Below are 17,955 nucleotides of genomic sequence, written 5' to 3'. Positions count from 1 at the left end.
TGGTACGCTTGGATGCGATATGGTCACGATTGGACTACTATTTCAAGCGATCTGTCACGATCTGGTCTGCCGTTCAAATACGATCCGACAGGATTGTCCTGATTGAGTTCACGATTGGTACCGATCTAACATGACCATTACGATCAGGATCCCCGATCTGGTACGTTCCAATACGAATACCGCGAACCAATACGGGCTGCTGAGATAAGATACGATATCTTTTACGATCGGGATCAGAAGCGACCCCCATTTAAGACGCAATTGGACCCGAATGGGAATATTATAGTCCGGCTGACGATGGATTTCATTGTTATCCTGAAATTATGCAGAGTGATTAGGCCTATTAATTTTATCCACAACCATTGATGATGGCAAGGCTTGACAGGTTGACGATGATGACAACGTAACCTTTGCAGTATTGCTAATGACGATTATGTTATCAGAGAGAAAGCAGCACCCAGGCCAGCCATAACCTCAGATATTCCCTCGTCTAATATTAAACGTAAAGGAATTAATAGATTATTAAATAGACATGCTCACCCTCCCCCCTCACAAAAAAGAATGAAATAACGAACCCAAATACAATGATCAGATGATTACCCCTCTTCCCCAGAAAAAAAGCAAACAGCAAGACAAAATGACCTTTCTCTACAATACATGAAGAAAATATTAAAGAAAAAAATACGATTTCGTGAGACTCTACTCCCACGGGTGCCTATTAAACCTGATGACTATGATCTCCCCCTCCCCAAATAACAATGATGATAATATGATAATGATAATAACAATAACAATAATAAGAGCAAATTGTAGGCCTAATATTAATTATGATAATGTACAGTCTGAAGCAGATGAACAGATGGTTCTATGATATATCAAGCCAAGTTTTGGTGACTAAAAACAAAGAGGGAGTAAATAAAGACGAAAATATTTTATTTTTCTCTCATGACATGGGGAAAAGAAAAAAAAAACAAAACAAAAACGAGGCCTTGAGACCAGCCCGCGAGTGCCTGCATGGATGCAAAAGCAGGGGGTACTTGATATCAAAGTCATAGTGTTAATATCTCCCCGTTTCGACGGGAACAATCTGTCGGCAGAACTTTCGGGGAATCTCATTTGCGTTTTTGGTAATTTTCCCTGAATGTTTTTGTTTTTTGCCCTGCGGAGGTGGAAATGTGTGTGTGCGTGGGGGGGGGGGGGGGGGGGAGGGGTGAGGAAAAACAAGACAACTGTTGGACATCAACGGGTGCAAATAACCCCTCGAAACTCAAGTTCTATAATAGAAGTAAGTAGTGGCGGGAATGATCCCTACCAATGGACCGGATAGTCGGGCACATACTAAAAAAATGGAATATTAAATTTCTGGGAAGGGCAGTCATTTAGAAGACAGCACAATTAACGAAAGAATGAAAAAACTTTTCTTTTTATTTCTTCAATAAAAATGTGCAAAATCGTACTATGAGAAAAAAAATAAAACCCCTCAGACCCGTGGATTTCCACGGGTTCTGCTAGTTTGGAAATAATAATCTAAAGATGCAGGCTACCACCTATCAGAATACAAAATAAATTAATTTATGAGTAAAATAAGGGCAAATGGGCCAAAAAAAAATAATAATAATAAGCGGAAGTGAAGTGAAAAAGTCGATCCCGATCAACACGATTAAGAAGCACGATTAGAAAAGATTTGCTGCATTTGGATACGATCCTAGACGATCTGATGCGATGATCACGATCAAAAACTAATCGTGTTAATCGTAGAAAATTTTTGAACCGTCCAAAATTTTCCTACGATCAACGCGATTGCCACGATTGACCTTAAGATCTTATACAATCTGATAAGACCATCACGCTTGCTGCACGATTAAGACCACGATTTCAATCGTGGCGCCAATCGTGATAGTGGGAACCCCGCTTAAAGGGCTGACCCACGGTCAGAGTGAGGAGTACAGCGCCCTCTACCGCCCTAGCTGACGATTCTGTCTTAATCTATCATATCTCCCTATCACTATCTTCACCCTATCTGCTAATCTCTTTCCACTGTCCCCCTTTCGATGATATCCCTGCCTGCTAGGCTCCTATCTAAACCTAGGCCGATAGGAAAGGCGCCCGCCCCCGGAAAAGCCCGAGACTTATCCGTGGGTCGACTTGAGGGTCCTAGGCCTTCCTGTCGACGGGAACGGCGTATCCCTGCACTTCGGTACAGGAGTGGGCAGGTGATATCTGATTCCTATCTACCTATTTCTCTCTACAATACGTACGTGTGTGTATGTATGAGTGTATGTATGTGTTTGCATATGAATGTACAGGCAATTCTTATGTATACACAAGTGCTTTGAGCACATAACTTTAAAAAAAATCTCACAGCCACTCATCTATAACAGAAAATGATTAATGTAGCTAAATAAATTTATGTATAGGTCTATCATAATTATATTATCTGATATAATGTAAAAGTAACAAAGTACGCGAACAAAGAGGATTAGAGACAGGAGGAGAAAAAGTAGAGATGAATAGACAAACAGATACAGCGTATAGATAGATATAATTTAGATAGGAGTATGGATCGATAGAGAGAGGGAGGGAGGGAAGGAGAGATAGAGAATAAAGATAGACGCAATAGAGAGGCCTATATCGATATTCATATTAACATAGTTCATAGTTATTAGTTAGTATGTTAGTTAGCTTGTAAGATAGACAGATAGGCCTATAGATAGAGAACGATAGATGGATGGATAATGGACTGCAACGAATACTTCACACTGGGTAGATAAATCAATTTTTTTTTCCTTCAATGATTTGGTGCGACTAACCCAATGCACGGTTATCGCGCGGCGACCCAGACCCAATAACATGCACCGGATCCTCGGTCTAACCACGCATGTGACATTGTTATATTCCTATCCCTCCCCTGACCTATAGCATGTGTAGTTTTGTTTAATATAAGTTAAATAATAGGTTGGTCTGATAAAAAAAGAGTAAAATCTTACGAGTTCAACGGTAAAATTTGACTGAAATCGGATGAAAAATAAGGAAGTTATGATATCTTTAAGTTTTGCTAATTTCTGCAAAACAGTTCTTGTACAGTGAATATGAATATGCAAATGAGTGAGCTAACCATGTCATACCCTTACAATTTTCCACTGATCATGTACAAAAAAAAGTTACGATCAGTTAGATATATACGAGGATTTGAGCCCCGGGCAAATTTGCGTTTGAATGAAAAACGGGAAATTTCATAATTTTATGTATAAACTATACGGTAAGTTGTGAGGGAATGACACGCTCACTTTGCAATTTGCATATTCATATTGACTCTTCAAGAACTGTTTCCCCCCAAAATATCGAAACTTCAAAATGTCATAACTTCCTTATTTTTTATCCGATTTCGTTCAAAATATGCCGTTGAACTCGAAATATTTTATTCTTTCTTATCAGACTAACTTATATTTGGACTGAAATTTCCCCTTTGATGAATTGGGCTTTCTGCCAAACCAGTCCTATCTTTGCGATCAAAGTTTCCGTAGCATTATAATTACAGGTTTGTTATGAGTATATCATTCTTAATTAATGTTGATAAGTAAACATGAGGTAGGCCTACATAATAGCATTATCCTCAAGAGGAAGAAAACTGCACGTGTTTTCTTTTTTCCATAATCTGACAAATAGTACGACCAAGGAGGCGGGACCACCTCTCAGATAGTAGGCCTACGCCGGTGCAGGAGCTGGGGATGAAAGATACCTATGGCCGATAACAACTCACTAGCTGTTAACGGTTAATGAGTTAAACGTGATTACAACAGTCATTATCTTCACGGTCAAGCAACCTTTCGTAATGGGGGCAGTAAACCTTGCTCATGTTTCAGATCACCTTGCACATCACATAACAACTGCGATATGGGTGAGGATAGATTATAGGCCTTCATTGTACTCAAGGTTTTACGCAATTTTGCGTTTGGACTATAGACAGTTACGCAATAAGTATGCAGCAATGCACCGTAATACCCAGAGTCACAGATAGTTGTGTGTTTGTTTTGAAGTTGATCAATAGTACCCACTGCACACTGAGCTGGCTCACCTTCAACAGGGAGGCGTAGAACAGCTCCCCACCTCCCTGCCTTCAATAACAACTCAATAGACAACCTGGTTAGTATTGATAATTTCGATTGATGAAATCGAATCTATAAAACATTCAACAATCATTAAGTTCGTCCGTTGTCAAAGGGAGTATTGTTCTTCCATTGCATAATACAGTTGTATTACAATGCAGCGCCGTATAGTAATATAGTGCCTATAGTTCAAACGAAACCTTTTGTCTGAGATGTTCTCATTGCACGTATTCTGGCATTGATTACAGTTAGTTTGCTCCAGAAGCAAACAAACTGCAATAATTTTGTCCTATTTCTTACTATCAATGAACAAATGGGTAAAACCTTCCTTCAGAAAAAAAAAGAAGAAGAAATAGTAGTAAAAATGGGACTTCAGTCCATTGATTTCAAGTCGAGTTATCTATTCGAAGGACCCACATTTGCCATGAACAACAGGCATCATTTCAATTGTATAACTTGCAAGCGTCAAAAATCCCTGATGGAATCCCATTATCTTTTTCTCATTTTTGCACTAAGCGTCAAAAATGATATGTGACCCATGGCAATATATAACCTACATGTAATATGTGAAGGTGATGGAGTCGATCAGTAATATATCTTATTTTGTTGCATTTCCATTGTAACTTTATCATTAAAAATGGTAGCCAACAGAGCAATAAAGATTATAGCTTGGGAAGAAGGGTGAGTAGGCCTATACCAAATTGGTGTGACTAATGGGAGAGTATGATCAGATAATGTTTTATTGCATTCGCACAGAACTCTCGTCTACTATGTGACTGGAGTTGTTGCATTAATTAAACAGTGAATGGTCACTCTCGAATTAATCAAGCGAATCCAGGCTTGGCCTGCGATGGCTGGACTCCACATGGAGCAATGCTTAGCAGTAGGAGGTCAGACTTGTATTGTGACGTCACGGTGCCGATTCGTTCGTTTCATAATTATCACTCTTACGTGAAAAAGGAAATCAGATCACGACTCTTTGCGTGTGACTGTGGTCGGGAATAACAAACAACGGACTTGAGGTTAGTGACAATTATATTGATAATCTAAATTATGTTGTTTTAATTTGTGTGTTATTGTTTTAGCCACTTGTGATGTCGTCGATTGCAGCGTACGTAGAAACATCGAAAAACGATCACTGAATCAGCATGACAAGTGGTAAGGGGGATATCAGTTTAATTATGTCTTCTAAGAGGATGTTTTTTGCTGGCGTTGGTTCAATTGTTTGTCTGCTTGCAGAATAACTTTAAAAAAAAAGTATGGGCGGATTTGGCTGAAATGTTCCAATTTCTTTCTAATTTTCAATACACCTGTACTGAGAATAATGTGCCATCGTCGTATCATGCATCCAGCAATAATCCCGCTGTAATTTCAAAAAATGTATCGTCATGACAAAGTTGGATAGTGGTAATGGCATGGAAAAATCTGAAGCATGTGAAAAAGATGATTAATACAGTATCGTTTTTAGGTTATCCCGGAACTGTGTCGACCATAGAACTCGTGGTTGCCGCTCTGCCAAACGGAGAGAGAGACCAGGGCCCTGTCTCTTAAAACTTGTGATAGAAATCAATCAATCACAAATCTCTTGAAAGGTGCAATCAATCATACGCAACCTGTGATTGATTTCAATCATAAATCTTTTATAAGATGGGTTTGCATTCAATCGTAAAGTTGCGATTGATTTGAATCAATCACAAGTCTTTATAAGACGGGGCCCAGTCATATCACACACACACACACACAAAAACAACAACAACCACTTCTTGTTTTCCTGAGGTATATGACTATACACTGTATTTAATACCGCGGATCTATTGTGTATGCCAAGGGTGGTGTAGTGCCTTGCATAATTTGTGAAAGCGCAGCAGCACGCGAGAGAGAAGGGTTGTACGTACCATAGTACGATGACAGCAACAAAAGGCAATTGGCAATTGCGTTATCACGAAGAGTCGGAATAAACAAATACAACTCGTAGCACTGACATTGTTGCGATAAGGCATATTGGAAGGGAGTGAAGAGTTTTTACCATCCGCCACCTCTTTCAGTTTGCGGTGGTAGCCGATCCCTGCAGCACCGAAGAAAAATCAGCATGGAGCATATGGAGACTACCGCTTACCGCTCTGACGCAAACTTCTTTCCGACGTCGGAATGGAAGTCGGGTAGACGTGTGAAGTACGTGAAGACGTCACCGAAGACGGGATTGCTCCTGGTAGAATGGGACGACGACGTCATCGAACGGACGATGACGGTGCAGTCGCCGTCGGAAAAGAGGGCGAGGACAACTCTCTGCGGCTCGTCGACATCGTATCCCTACATATGGCTGAGAGATTTTTGCTACTGCGAAGAGTGCTTTGACGAGAAATCAGAAACGAAAAGGGTGAGAGGTATTTATGTTCATTTACATCATAACGTTGTTATTTGCTGTATTTTTATAGGCTATTATAGGCACATTTTACAATGGACATATTCAGCATTCGATATCGACAGAGAAAACGCTGAAATAACGTATTGAAGTTATGAGAGCGAAGAAGACATTATTTAATAGTTTCAATGACAACTATTTGGAATTGGCTCACTCTCTGAAATGGTATAATGATCTATAGGTATAGATAGAGAATATTGTCACAATAAATAACAGCTTGCACCATCTGCATCGATGGAGGTTGTTGAAAGTATTCACACACACACAAAAAAAAAACCCGAACATGCATATAACATGCTGAAGACTCGACCCTCCAAGTGTGACTACTTAACGTCTGATTTATAACAGTCGTCAATCAAAACAAAGCCACAGATTAGAATCAATGTTTTTTAAAAAAAAGATAAGGGGCCTATGTTCACGTTTTAGTAGGAGTCAATTTCCATCACAATCTGGCAGAACTGCAGGCGAAATTTCAAAGTACATAAAGACTGCAATGTTGGTCTTTTATATATCATTATCTCTTTACGTTTCGCATTTCACAGTACGCTTGATATTAATGTGTGCGAGTGTTATGTTGTCCCAAATCTGCAAACATGTGAAATATGAATTCAAACTGATTAATGTAAGTCTGACATAGTAAGGCCTAATTTTCGACTTTTTCTTGTAGAAGATTTTGCCACTTTGTATATTTTTCAGCCGACGAGGTAGTGCAGTTTCTTCGCAAATTGGTATAGAATCTTGAGGAGTGTCATCCTTAATAATCTCCAGTTCATCTCAATAGTTATATGTAATGTTCAGTGGAACTGCCCAGTGCCCTGCGCCGTATTTATAGCACAACGGTATACATTGTTCCTTTTGATACGTCTCGCTCATTACACCGTGGAGCTATTGTATAGCTCCAGGCCTATCATATTGGTCATCTCCTTACAATCGCAACTGTAAATCAATGATTGCCCGGTGGTGCGGTATATGCAGATACATTGTTTGGGGTGAACTGTCAAATAGAGTATCTCGAAAATAGATAAAATACTTGTACACCTATAGGGAGGTAGCCCCACCTCCCTGGTATCACTTTTGGTATCATTAGTGGTCCCCGCGACGCGGGGACAGCCACAAGAGATGCCCCGCGTTCACATTGGTCCCCGCGACGCGGGGAAAGTCCCGAGCTGTGGGACTTTCTCCTCAAAAACCATAATGTGAACGCTCGCTGGGACTTGTCCCCTCGTCCCCGCGAAGCAAGTCGGGTACGGGGACAAGATTTGGAGGGGAGAGTGACCTTGGGGCGCAATTGATAGCGTCCAGCTGTGGTCATCAAATGTGCGCATGCGCTATGCCTGGATTCAAGTGGCAGAGCTCGCTCCAAGCCCCAAAATGCCCCCACAGCTCGGGGACAGATGAGATACCCTTATCTTTTTTAGGACTGACCGTTCGATCTCATCTGTCCCCGAGCTGTGGGGGCATTTGGGGGCTTGGAGCGAGCTCTGCCACTTGAATTCAGGCATAGCGCATGCGCACTTTGATGACCACAGCTGGACGCTATCGATTGCGCCCCAAGGTCACTCTCCCCTCCAAATCTTGTCCCAGTACCCCACTTGCTTCGCGGGGACGAGGGGACAAGTCCCAGTGAGCGTTCACATTATGGTTTTGGAGGAGAAAGTCCCGCGGCGTGGGACTTTCTGCCACTTTCTGGAGCTGCCGGGGTCTATCTGCCACCTCGCCAACGTATTTGATCATTGTGAATGTCTGCCTTGAACTTAGTCTGGTTGCCAGACCCTTTGCCAACTGCACTCCTTTTACGAAATGCGACGAAATCTCTGCATTTATCAAAGCCTAAGGCAAAGGCTCATCTGCAAGACCGTCCAGCTAAACCTGTTACTCCTTTTGTCGTTGGAAAACGGGACTAGCAGATTGTCTGGAAGCCAGACTATATTGAAATGTGTGTATTGTGAATCGCAATGACAAACGTTTCTGAATTCTACACGAGTGAAAAACCTGTGGCACACTAAAATCAGGGAGGTGGTCCACCTCCCTCGTAGTCTTTTGTCTGTGCTTGTATTCTCTCCATGATGCACATATTCTTTTCTCCATTGTATATATATATATATATATATATATATATATATATATATATATACATACATATATACATATATACATATATATATATATATATATATATATATATATATATTTATAACCTTGTACTTTGAAGTGATTGTGCTGCATTTTTATTGTATATGCACGGACTTGCAGGATAACAGCCACTGACTGAACACGTTTGTAGTGGCTACAGCGATGAAATAAAACTTAAATTAAATGAAATAGAATGATTGTAACTCTATAGAACCATGGCCTGGATTAAAGCTGCTAAGGCCTAAGCGGCTTTGCATTCAGGCTGGATTACTTGTTTGGCAACATCTTCCGTAGACGGTTTTTATAGGAATGTCGTTCAGACAAAAAAAAAAAAAAAAAAAAAAAAGCTACACACACACACACACACGCAAAGTGTGTCAAATAGTAATGAACAGTCTCGTTGTATTGTGATAAAAATAGAAGGATTAGATAATTATTCACTTTTATTCGGCACAACTCGTAACTTCCGAGAGAGAGAAAGAAACAGAAATACAGGATATCATAATGTTTGAGTACGATCTTCGATTGCTGAAAAAAAAAGTCAGCTTATTTATACGTTTACGTCGTTTGTGCTATACACTCTTAAAACATCCGGGTCAAAACTGACCCGGAAAGGGGTCCGTTGGGGTCACACCCTGTTCCGGGTCAGAAATGACAAGGAAGTGGGTCTGATATGACCCCATTCAGAGGCATGAATTGGGTCAGGGTGACCCCATTCCGGTTCTTCATGACCAAATTCCAAGTCATTTTTGACCCGGAACGGGTTGTGACCCCAACGGACCCGGTTCCGGGTCAGTTCTGACCCGGATTTTTTAAGAGTGTACCACTTAACTGATAAAAGTAATAAAATGTTTAATATTACAACTTTTGTGTGCTGTTTCTATCGTTCCACTTCTGTCACATCACGAGTAGTTGTAGCCTCAGTATCCAGCAATGATAACGTTTACCGTATATCCTCCGATTTTTCCTCAAATTTTTCTGGTGTGTGCAATATAACAATAACAACAATAATCATGCATTCATTAAGTCCACATCGAAACGTTTGGGCCTAGAATATATACCCTTTCAGAAATCAATAGTTTAAAAACCTGGCACCCTCAAAGTATAGCATTTGTCTCCACCCGATTTTAGCAGATCGATCAAAACGTTGAAAGAAAGAAAGGAGAATCTTATGCAATCACGGTTTTATCATCACTATAAAAAAAAAAGGTGGAAAGTCAACAAAATAATTTGTGATTGATTGTTTGAAGTAGGACCTACTTACTCTGACATAAATTTGCAGTCAAGTCAATTGCGTCATAACTATGCCTGCCAGCACATTTATATCAATTCTCCATGTTTAATGCATAATTGTTTTTCTTCTCAAGTTGGCCTAATTGATTTCAACAAAGAAATGTCTGGCAGGGGAAAAGAAAATCGCCTGATGCGCTCTCAAGAATGACATTTACACCTTCTCGATGTACCATGCACACTCATCACATTGATGTGTACATTTATGGTTTTACAGACAAATTTGCAGGATCTCGACATCAACGTCGCGATCGAAGACGCCAGCGTCGATGGGAACGGTTCACGGGTCAGTATAAGGTGGAGCGACGGCCACGCGAGCATCTACCCGGCCGCCTGGCTCTGGTGCCATCAGTTCCTCGACACTAAAGTAGATCCCTTCATCGATATGCCGCAAGAGATCTGGAACTCGGACACCATACCAACCCGTCTGCAAAAGTTTAACTATGACGCAATCATGACGTCGGACAAGGTGATGTGTGATTGGTTGATGCAAGTCAAAGTTCTCGGGCTGGCCCTGATTGAGAACGCGCCACAGAGGACGGGGACGCTACGGGAGATAGGAAGACGCGTGGGCTACCTCAAAGATTGCAATTTCGGGTATGGCAAACACCAAAACGCATGATAATGGAATGTAACTGTGTATACAACTAGAAACGTTCGCGGCATACAGCATTATATTGTTATTCATTGCTATAAAACCACCACCACCACAACTACTACTGTTGCTTTATTTGTTTGCTTGTTTTATTTTCGTTTTGCTTTCATCCATAGGTACATATCTCTTTGTTGTTCATTCTGTTAGACTTGAATCGTCAGTCTACGCGCCAACCGATCCGTCTAATCCTGACTACACTGCCGGTAATCTCTACTTCCATACTGACCTCACTTACTACCTTCAGCAGCCAGGGGTAATTGTCACGTCGTTCCTCTCATAAACAGGACAGCTAGCTTTCGATTCTCTTGGCATCAATTAAACCAATTATCCTTAAGGTTTACCATGTAAGCCTACTTACTCAAGGGCATTTAAATCGTTACAGAACTGTTTGAGATTATTTATTTCAGTTCATTTCATGGCATGCGGCTGGAATATTTGCATACTGAGAAGTAAATTGACAAGCAAGTATTAGAGAACGTTTTTAGAGAAAGATTGTATGTGTGTGTGCTACTCTCTTTCCCATTGATTGACTTGTTTGTTTCTTCCTCCAAATAGTAGATTGTGACTATAAAAAAAAAGAGAAACTTTTTGAAAAGTTTTTTAATTGTGTGATAAATGTGTTGTAAATCACATGCACGTATTGCCGAATTGAATATGGGCCTATGACCCTGCATTGATTCATGTTCCTATACGAAATAAGCATACTCCTATACTCTATCGTATTTGCTACACTTACCTACCACAAATACACATAAATGTCGTCTTTATTCCACGTGTTATACCATCTACAGATAGAGCTATTACACTGCATAAAGCAATTCAAAGGAGTAGGAGGCGACAGCACTCTGGTGGACGGATTTAACGTAGCGACTCGATTGAAGGCTAAGGACCCGGAAGCATTTGAAGCTCTTTCCACCCAGGAGGTCGAGTTCTACCAGAATGGTTTGAGAGAACACGGGAAATACTTTCAACTGGCCAGAAATAAGATTATCCGGTAAACACAAAAGCAAAAAACTAAAAACAAAAGCAAAACAAAAACAAACAAAAACAAGACATGTAACTTAGATAAAAAACAATTATTTTGTAACATTTTTCCTCTCTATTGAATTTCTTCCCATCAATCTACACCAAATTCCTATACTCAATATCATTTTCATTTTACATCGTATAGGTGCGCTTGTGGAAATATCGTCATTTGACTAGGCCCTATGTTATTCACAATTCGATTTTTGACCACAGTTTCAGCAGACTAGTGTAGATAAGGAATATATTCATCCTAATTTGTTTTTTTACAAAAGAGATTGCCAAGAGTCATTGGGACTCTACAGCGGCACAGTTTTACAGCAACTGTGCTGTGTATAGTTACTTGTCAATATAACAAGTATACAGCCTCCCCTCCTCCCCCCCCCCCCACACACACATACACAAAACAAACATCGTTTGAAATCCAAAGAGAGTAATCACAACAAACTCAGCAAATGAATATTTGTATGTGCTCTCTATCGCCGAACAAAAAATTGCCATGTGACAAATTAGGGGGAAAATTTCTTACTGTTCGTTATTCCGAAGGTTCGTTATTCTGAAGGTTCGCTTATCAGAAAATGAATCGCGGTTTGTTATTTCGAGGGTTCGTTATTCCGAAGGTTTGTTAATGCGAACACGAAATAGGGTTCGTAATCTCGAAGGTTCGTTATTATTCACCTTCATAGACTAACAGCTTCTATACAAACAATAATGTAAAGACCAATTTCCGGACTAGAGAAAGCTCGTGACGGAGAATTATTACTACAAAGTGTTGAGATCTGAAAAAAAAAGAAAACTCAAGTCCTGTCATTTATTATGAGAAAGGGAAATGGTGTCTTATATCCTATCATGTAGATATACAAATATATGGGGAATATAAAGACTATAATTGTAATCTACAGTCCTATATTCCACTACGTATTGATATGTTTATCCATCTATTTTTACAACAGCCTTAATTCTCTGGGAGAACTAGAACAAATCTCCTACAGTAATCATTCGCGGACGTCCGTACTGCGCATGCCCGTGGAGAAAGTGGGAAAGTTTTACAAGGCTATGAAGCTCTTCATCGACCTGCTGTACGACCCGGAAAATATGTTCCTCTACAAGATGAAGCCAGGTAGGCATCAAGAGATAAAACATATGTCTGTACAAGTAGTTGGGCTTGCCTGTGATTGTTAACACTAAAGTTGTTGACGCCGGTAGACATCTGTGCCCAGCTGATGTACTTAAATTGAAGAGGAAACAAACTTGCAAACGACTTTTCATTATATTAAAGTGTCATGATACTATGGTTTAAGGTTACATATCTGATTAGCGAATTAGATGTATGTTTGTTTGTTTGTTTGATTCCATATTACATATTCTACAGATAAATCACAAACATACCAAGAACTGACTGTGCAAATTGTTGGATACTATACAAACAAACAAGAGAATGAATACATGTGAAATATGAGAATTCTGCACTGAATTTTACTGCTTATGAGGATTCCCGGAAGCTAATTTTAAAAAAAAAAAAAATCTTACGTGAGATTTATTGTTGTAACGAGTAACAAAATATGATTTAGAAAATGTATTTTGTATGTATATATATATATATATATATATATATATATATATATGAGCGGCGTGATCACCCGAGCGAAACGTTAACGCTGCTGCCGCGGCGATGCATCCAGGGGCGCTGAGAAGGCAGGGAGACAGGTATTGTTTACAACCATATAGGTCCGCATCCCCAGGTCACCATCCGCTCAATGCCCCCACCGAGCGCAATGTCCAGATGCAATGAAGGAAATGCGAAGCGTGAATCGCGAGTGCCAACAAGTCACGACGCACCTTGGTATCATGAAATCATCTTAAATGGCAGTAAGCAAAAAAGGTAAACAGAATGATATTGATAAAATGGATACCTTACTTGCTTGGAGACTGGGTGGCGACCTGGTGGCGATTCCAGTCTCTCTGGTTGCGGAGACGTCTCCACGACGTCTCCTTAGGCGCGGCCGAGTTGTGGAGACTAACTTTGTCCGCGACGTCTCCCAAACGTCTCCGCACGAACCTTTTGCGGAAACCCATGGCCGCCTACCGGCTACGATGTGGAGACGTCGCGAAGACGCCTCCACAACTGAGAATACGCCTTGGAGACGTCGCGACGTCTCCAAGACGCGTCGCGGCGACCTCCGGAGAATGAGTTATCACGTTGTGTGGAGAAGTCTTGGACGTTGCGCTGGAGTCGCCGTCGTGGTGAGAGCGCGAGCCATTTTTTTTTCTTCCGAGTCGGCGACTGATCAGTCGTGACGTCTCGTCCAGTATACATAACCTATGACAGCGTTATTATTATAGCGCTAGTATGCCTCTCTGCTTCTCACATACACAAATGAAAACACACATACCATCTCTCTTTGGGCAGGTGATATCCTCGTCATGAATAACTTCCGAGTGCTGCACGGACGTAAGGGCTTCACCATGGAGGAAGGATCAGAGCGCCACCTACAGACGGGCTATATGGACTGGGATCTAGTTTACAGCAAGCTGCGAGTTCTGCGTAGTCGAGTTGACAAGCTAGGCATGAAGGGCGAATTCTAGTCCAAAAAAACATCCCCTTTGTCATGACAGTCAGTGCAGACAACAAAATACGTTAAGCATCGACTCTGGACGAATATGCAATTTTTTTGTCTTTTTAGTTTAAGTCCATAGACTCAAAATTCAATTGTGATCCAGGGGCGGATCCAGGGAGGACCGCAACCGGCGGCGCACGCCCCCCTTTATTTTTTGTTGAAACAAAAGAAATAAAAAGAAAAAAAATGGGGGAGGAGTGCGTGCGCCCCCCCCCCCCCTTCAATTTTGTAAACGCGCCCCCTCTTTACGGAGTTCCTGGATCCGCCCCTGTGATCGGATCTGTTTTTGACTTCCAAAACTTTGCATTGTGGACAAGACTCCCGACTCCAATCGGAGAACCCGAGTTCGATCCCCGAATGGGTACCTAACAACACTAGGGAAGGGAGGGGGGCTGCTGGTGAGGTCAATATGGCGTGCAACAATAGACTGTTTCTTTGATTTACTATAACTCATGGAAGTTTCTTTTCCAGCCAACAGCCGAAGTTAGTTGTTGCTCGGTCGAGCATGCCTCGGACAAGCTTTGTGGTTGCTTTGGCAACTTTTGTGAACAAAGCGAGCATAAAATCTGAATACATTACAGGACTGGTTTATTTTCTGTGTACAGTCGAGGAATAATGTCCTATAGTACATAGAAACTGGCGACATCCACCAAGGAAGCTCCGTGGAAGAAACAATGTGGGATCTTTGCTGCCAAAACACAAGATCATCTAATAGGCCTGCATCCATTTTCATCAACTCGAAATTTATGAAACTGTAGCTGCTAAAAACAGAGAAAATAATCGCAATTCTCTTATAAACTATGTGTTACGTGTTACTTTCTTGCAATGAAGTGGGCCAAAAATACATTGATTTAAAGCTGAGCACCTGGTGAATTCATATCTTAAAAGAAAACGCCATTATGTGGCTTTTTGTGGTGATGCATCACATATCAATCATGTGATGATGATTCATAATATCTTCAATTTTTTTATGCCTCCGCCAACGAAGTGGCCGGAGGCATTATGTTTTCGGATCGTCCGTCCGTACGTACGTCCGTCCGTCTGTCCCGTTTTGTTTTTGTCGATATCTCAAGAACCGTGTGGTGGTTTTACATCAAACTTGGTATGAGGGTATATCCTGGGGGGGGGGGGGGGGAATAATACTTTGTTTGGATTTTAGGGTCACGGGGTCAAAGGTCAAAGGTCACAGGTTATTTTGTGAAAAAAGGTTCAAATTTTGTTTTTCTCCATATCTCGCAAATGGTTCAAGGTATCTTCATGGAACTTAGTATACATGCATGTACCGATGGGCAGTGATTATCCAGGGAAGTTGGGGGTCATGGGTCAAAGGTCAAGGTCAACTCCTCAACTACTTTCCTTATTTCTTTTAAAACTTGATGTATGCATGTATTACCAAATAAATATTCTGTGGGAAGTTTCTTGCCAAAAGGTCAAAGGTCAAAAGGTCAAAGGTCAAGTGAAAGTGCTAAATTGCACTTTTTCCTCCATATCTCGAAAGTAACTCAAGGTATCATCATGAAACTTACATATCTATGCATGTTCTACCTAACAGTGATTCTCTTTGGAACTGTGAGGTCAAAGGTCAAAGGTCAAAGGCTAGGTTTAGATAATACTATTTTACCATTTGATACTGAAATTATACGTTTTCTCAATACCTTGAAAATTACTCAATGCATAAACTTATAAAAGGGTCAAAAGTCAAGTAAAAATCATCAGTTCCCCAAATACCTGCACTCTGACGTTTTAATCATTCATCCAATTGAACCTAGTTCTAGGAAAGTGAACATTCAGCACATTTGTGGCAAACCTGTCATTTTAATATTTTGCCAATTGTGTGAAACTGTTATCACACATTGTCAAGACATTGTACGTACTATAGACCTATTAGGAGAACCATGCATTATGGCGGAGGCATACCAGTCGCCGTGTAGCGACATTTCTAGTTTGTCATGTAACGAGTGCAGGCTCACTGAAAGGATTTGATTTTCTCTGTTTAATCAGTGATGATGACCTTACTAAGAAAACCTTAAAAATGGCATTTATCTGTTTTTGCATTACAATTTCTCATACATCTGAGGGTACCACTGTCATTCGGTGGATGCGTGTAAGGGGTCTAGCAACAGCTGACGTTATCTATATTTCAATTAACTTAATGCGTTTCTGTCCATTGTCCTAGAGGTGTTGTTTTATTGCTAAATGATTCAAAATATAACATTTACCCACGACTCCTACACAAAGTGCATACTTGCTAGTAATGTGTTCTATGCCAATATCACCTTCAGAAAGACAATGGTCTCCTCTTAATGATAAAAGAAAAGTAATCAAGCAGCAAATTCTATCATACGAACGACTAGGAAGAAAACAATGAGAAATTCTTCACACACTTTATTCCTTGCCTCACATATCTACACCTTTTGGTCTATGTTACATTACATCGTTTAATGAGAATCAGCAGATTGGTAACACCTTATACAGTGCAATCCCGTTATAACGAACACTGTTATAACGAAATAAGAATCCAGGTCACAAAATCATTGGCTCTATGTTTTTTATTGTTCATTTGTTCGGTTATAATGAAATTTCAATATACCGTAACGAAAGAATACTGCCGGTCCCGAGGACTTCATTATAACAGGAATCTACTGTACTGTAATTCCTTATTACAACCTTCTGTAAACTTCAAAGTCTGCATAATTTTGCCTGCACAGGGAAGGCCAACAATGATCAAGAGACCATGTCAAAATGTAATTTCTTTCAGGAAATCCTTTCGCTCGAGCGAGATTTTCATACTGATGTATTTATTCTCTTATGAAAACAGGTAACAATTTAATGCAAACGGTGCATAAATGCTGAATCTTTACACTAAACCATTTCATATGCTAAGAAATGCAATGTCATGAATTGTGCTGTGACACTGTCATACAGCCTACTAGTACTTCTGTTACCTCTTGCTCACTTTCTATGTATCGCTACAATTAGGTTCTTTATTCAGCTTATATCTCTTTTGGATCATGGATTATTAATGAATTGTACATGTGTTTAAGTCATTCTCCAAGATGGGGTGTATAGGGCCAACTTGCAGTAACAGAATAATAATAATTAATAATAATAATTAATAATAATAATAATAATAATAATAATAATAATAATAATAATAATAATAATAATAATAATAATAATAATAATATATATATATATATATATATATATATATATATATATATACATATATATATACATATATATACATATATATACATGTATTATTCATACCAAGGAAATCCTCCTGAATGCACATGCAATGCATAATGTATGTATAGAAGGTGCTACACAGTGGCGACTATTTCTGTGTTATTTTATTTTTTTTTTTTGAGGGGGGGGGGGTCTGTTTAATGTGTTCTATTCATGTATCAAGGGAATTAAGAAACAAAAAAAAAAAACAATACAATACAAAATCTGTAATCCACCAGTGAAACGTGATTGATTTCATCTCCAAGCAGATAGTACATATGTATGTCTCTACTGAGCACAAGGTCAATTGAAAGTAAGCAGTAACGTCATTGCTGATTCTTGATTATATTGATGCTTTTGTTTGACAATAACACACTGCATGGTGTATGTAGCAGTATAAATTTTACCTATGAAAATCAGTACATTTATGTCATGATTATGAAATAATGTTATGAATGCAATAATTCTTGTATATAT

At 39.9% G+C, this 17,955-nt stretch overlaps 1 protein-coding gene across 1 annotated transcript; it reads left to right on the top strand.

The window, feature by feature from the left end:
* Nucleotides 1-6,195: 6,195 nt before the first annotated feature.
* On the top strand, nt 6,196-14,215 carry LOC139711238 (gamma-butyrobetaine dioxygenase-like). The gene is made up of 6 exons (XM_071623154.1): nt 6,196-6,483; nt 10,169-10,548; nt 10,754-10,859; nt 11,398-11,600; nt 12,583-12,749; nt 14,040-14,215. Exons 1-6 carry the CDS (start codon nt 6,196-6,198, stop codon nt 14,213-14,215), a joined length of 1,320 nt encoding a protein of 439 aa, XP_071479255.1.
* Nucleotides 14,216-17,955: the final 3,740 nt, after the last annotated feature.

This window comes from Diadema antillarum, unplaced genomic scaffold, assembly GCF_040938485.1.
Source record: "Diadema antillarum isolate AM-2024a unplaced genomic scaffold, OU_Dant_1.0 seq00001629_RagTag, whole genome shotgun sequence".
In the NCBI taxonomy this organism is placed as follows: Eukaryota; Metazoa; Echinodermata; class Echinoidea; order Diadematoida; family Diadematidae; genus Diadema; species Diadema antillarum.
This window is presented reverse-complemented; position numbering and strand designations above follow the sequence as displayed.

Excerpts from the sequence above, each read along its gene's own strand:
- LOC139711238 (XM_071623154.1), top strand. The coding sequence starts at position 6,196 with ATGGAGCATATGGAGACTACCGCTTACCGCTCTGACGCAAACTTCTTT. Across the intron at positions 10,549-10,753 it reads CTCAAAGATTGCAATTTCGG|ACTTGAATCGTCAGTCTACG; the intron begins GTATGGCAAACA and ends TCATTCTGTTAG. Across the intron at positions 12,750-14,039 it reads CCTCTACAAGATGAAGCCAG|GTGATATCCTCGTCATGAAT; the intron begins GTAGGCATCAAG and ends CTCTTTGGGCAG.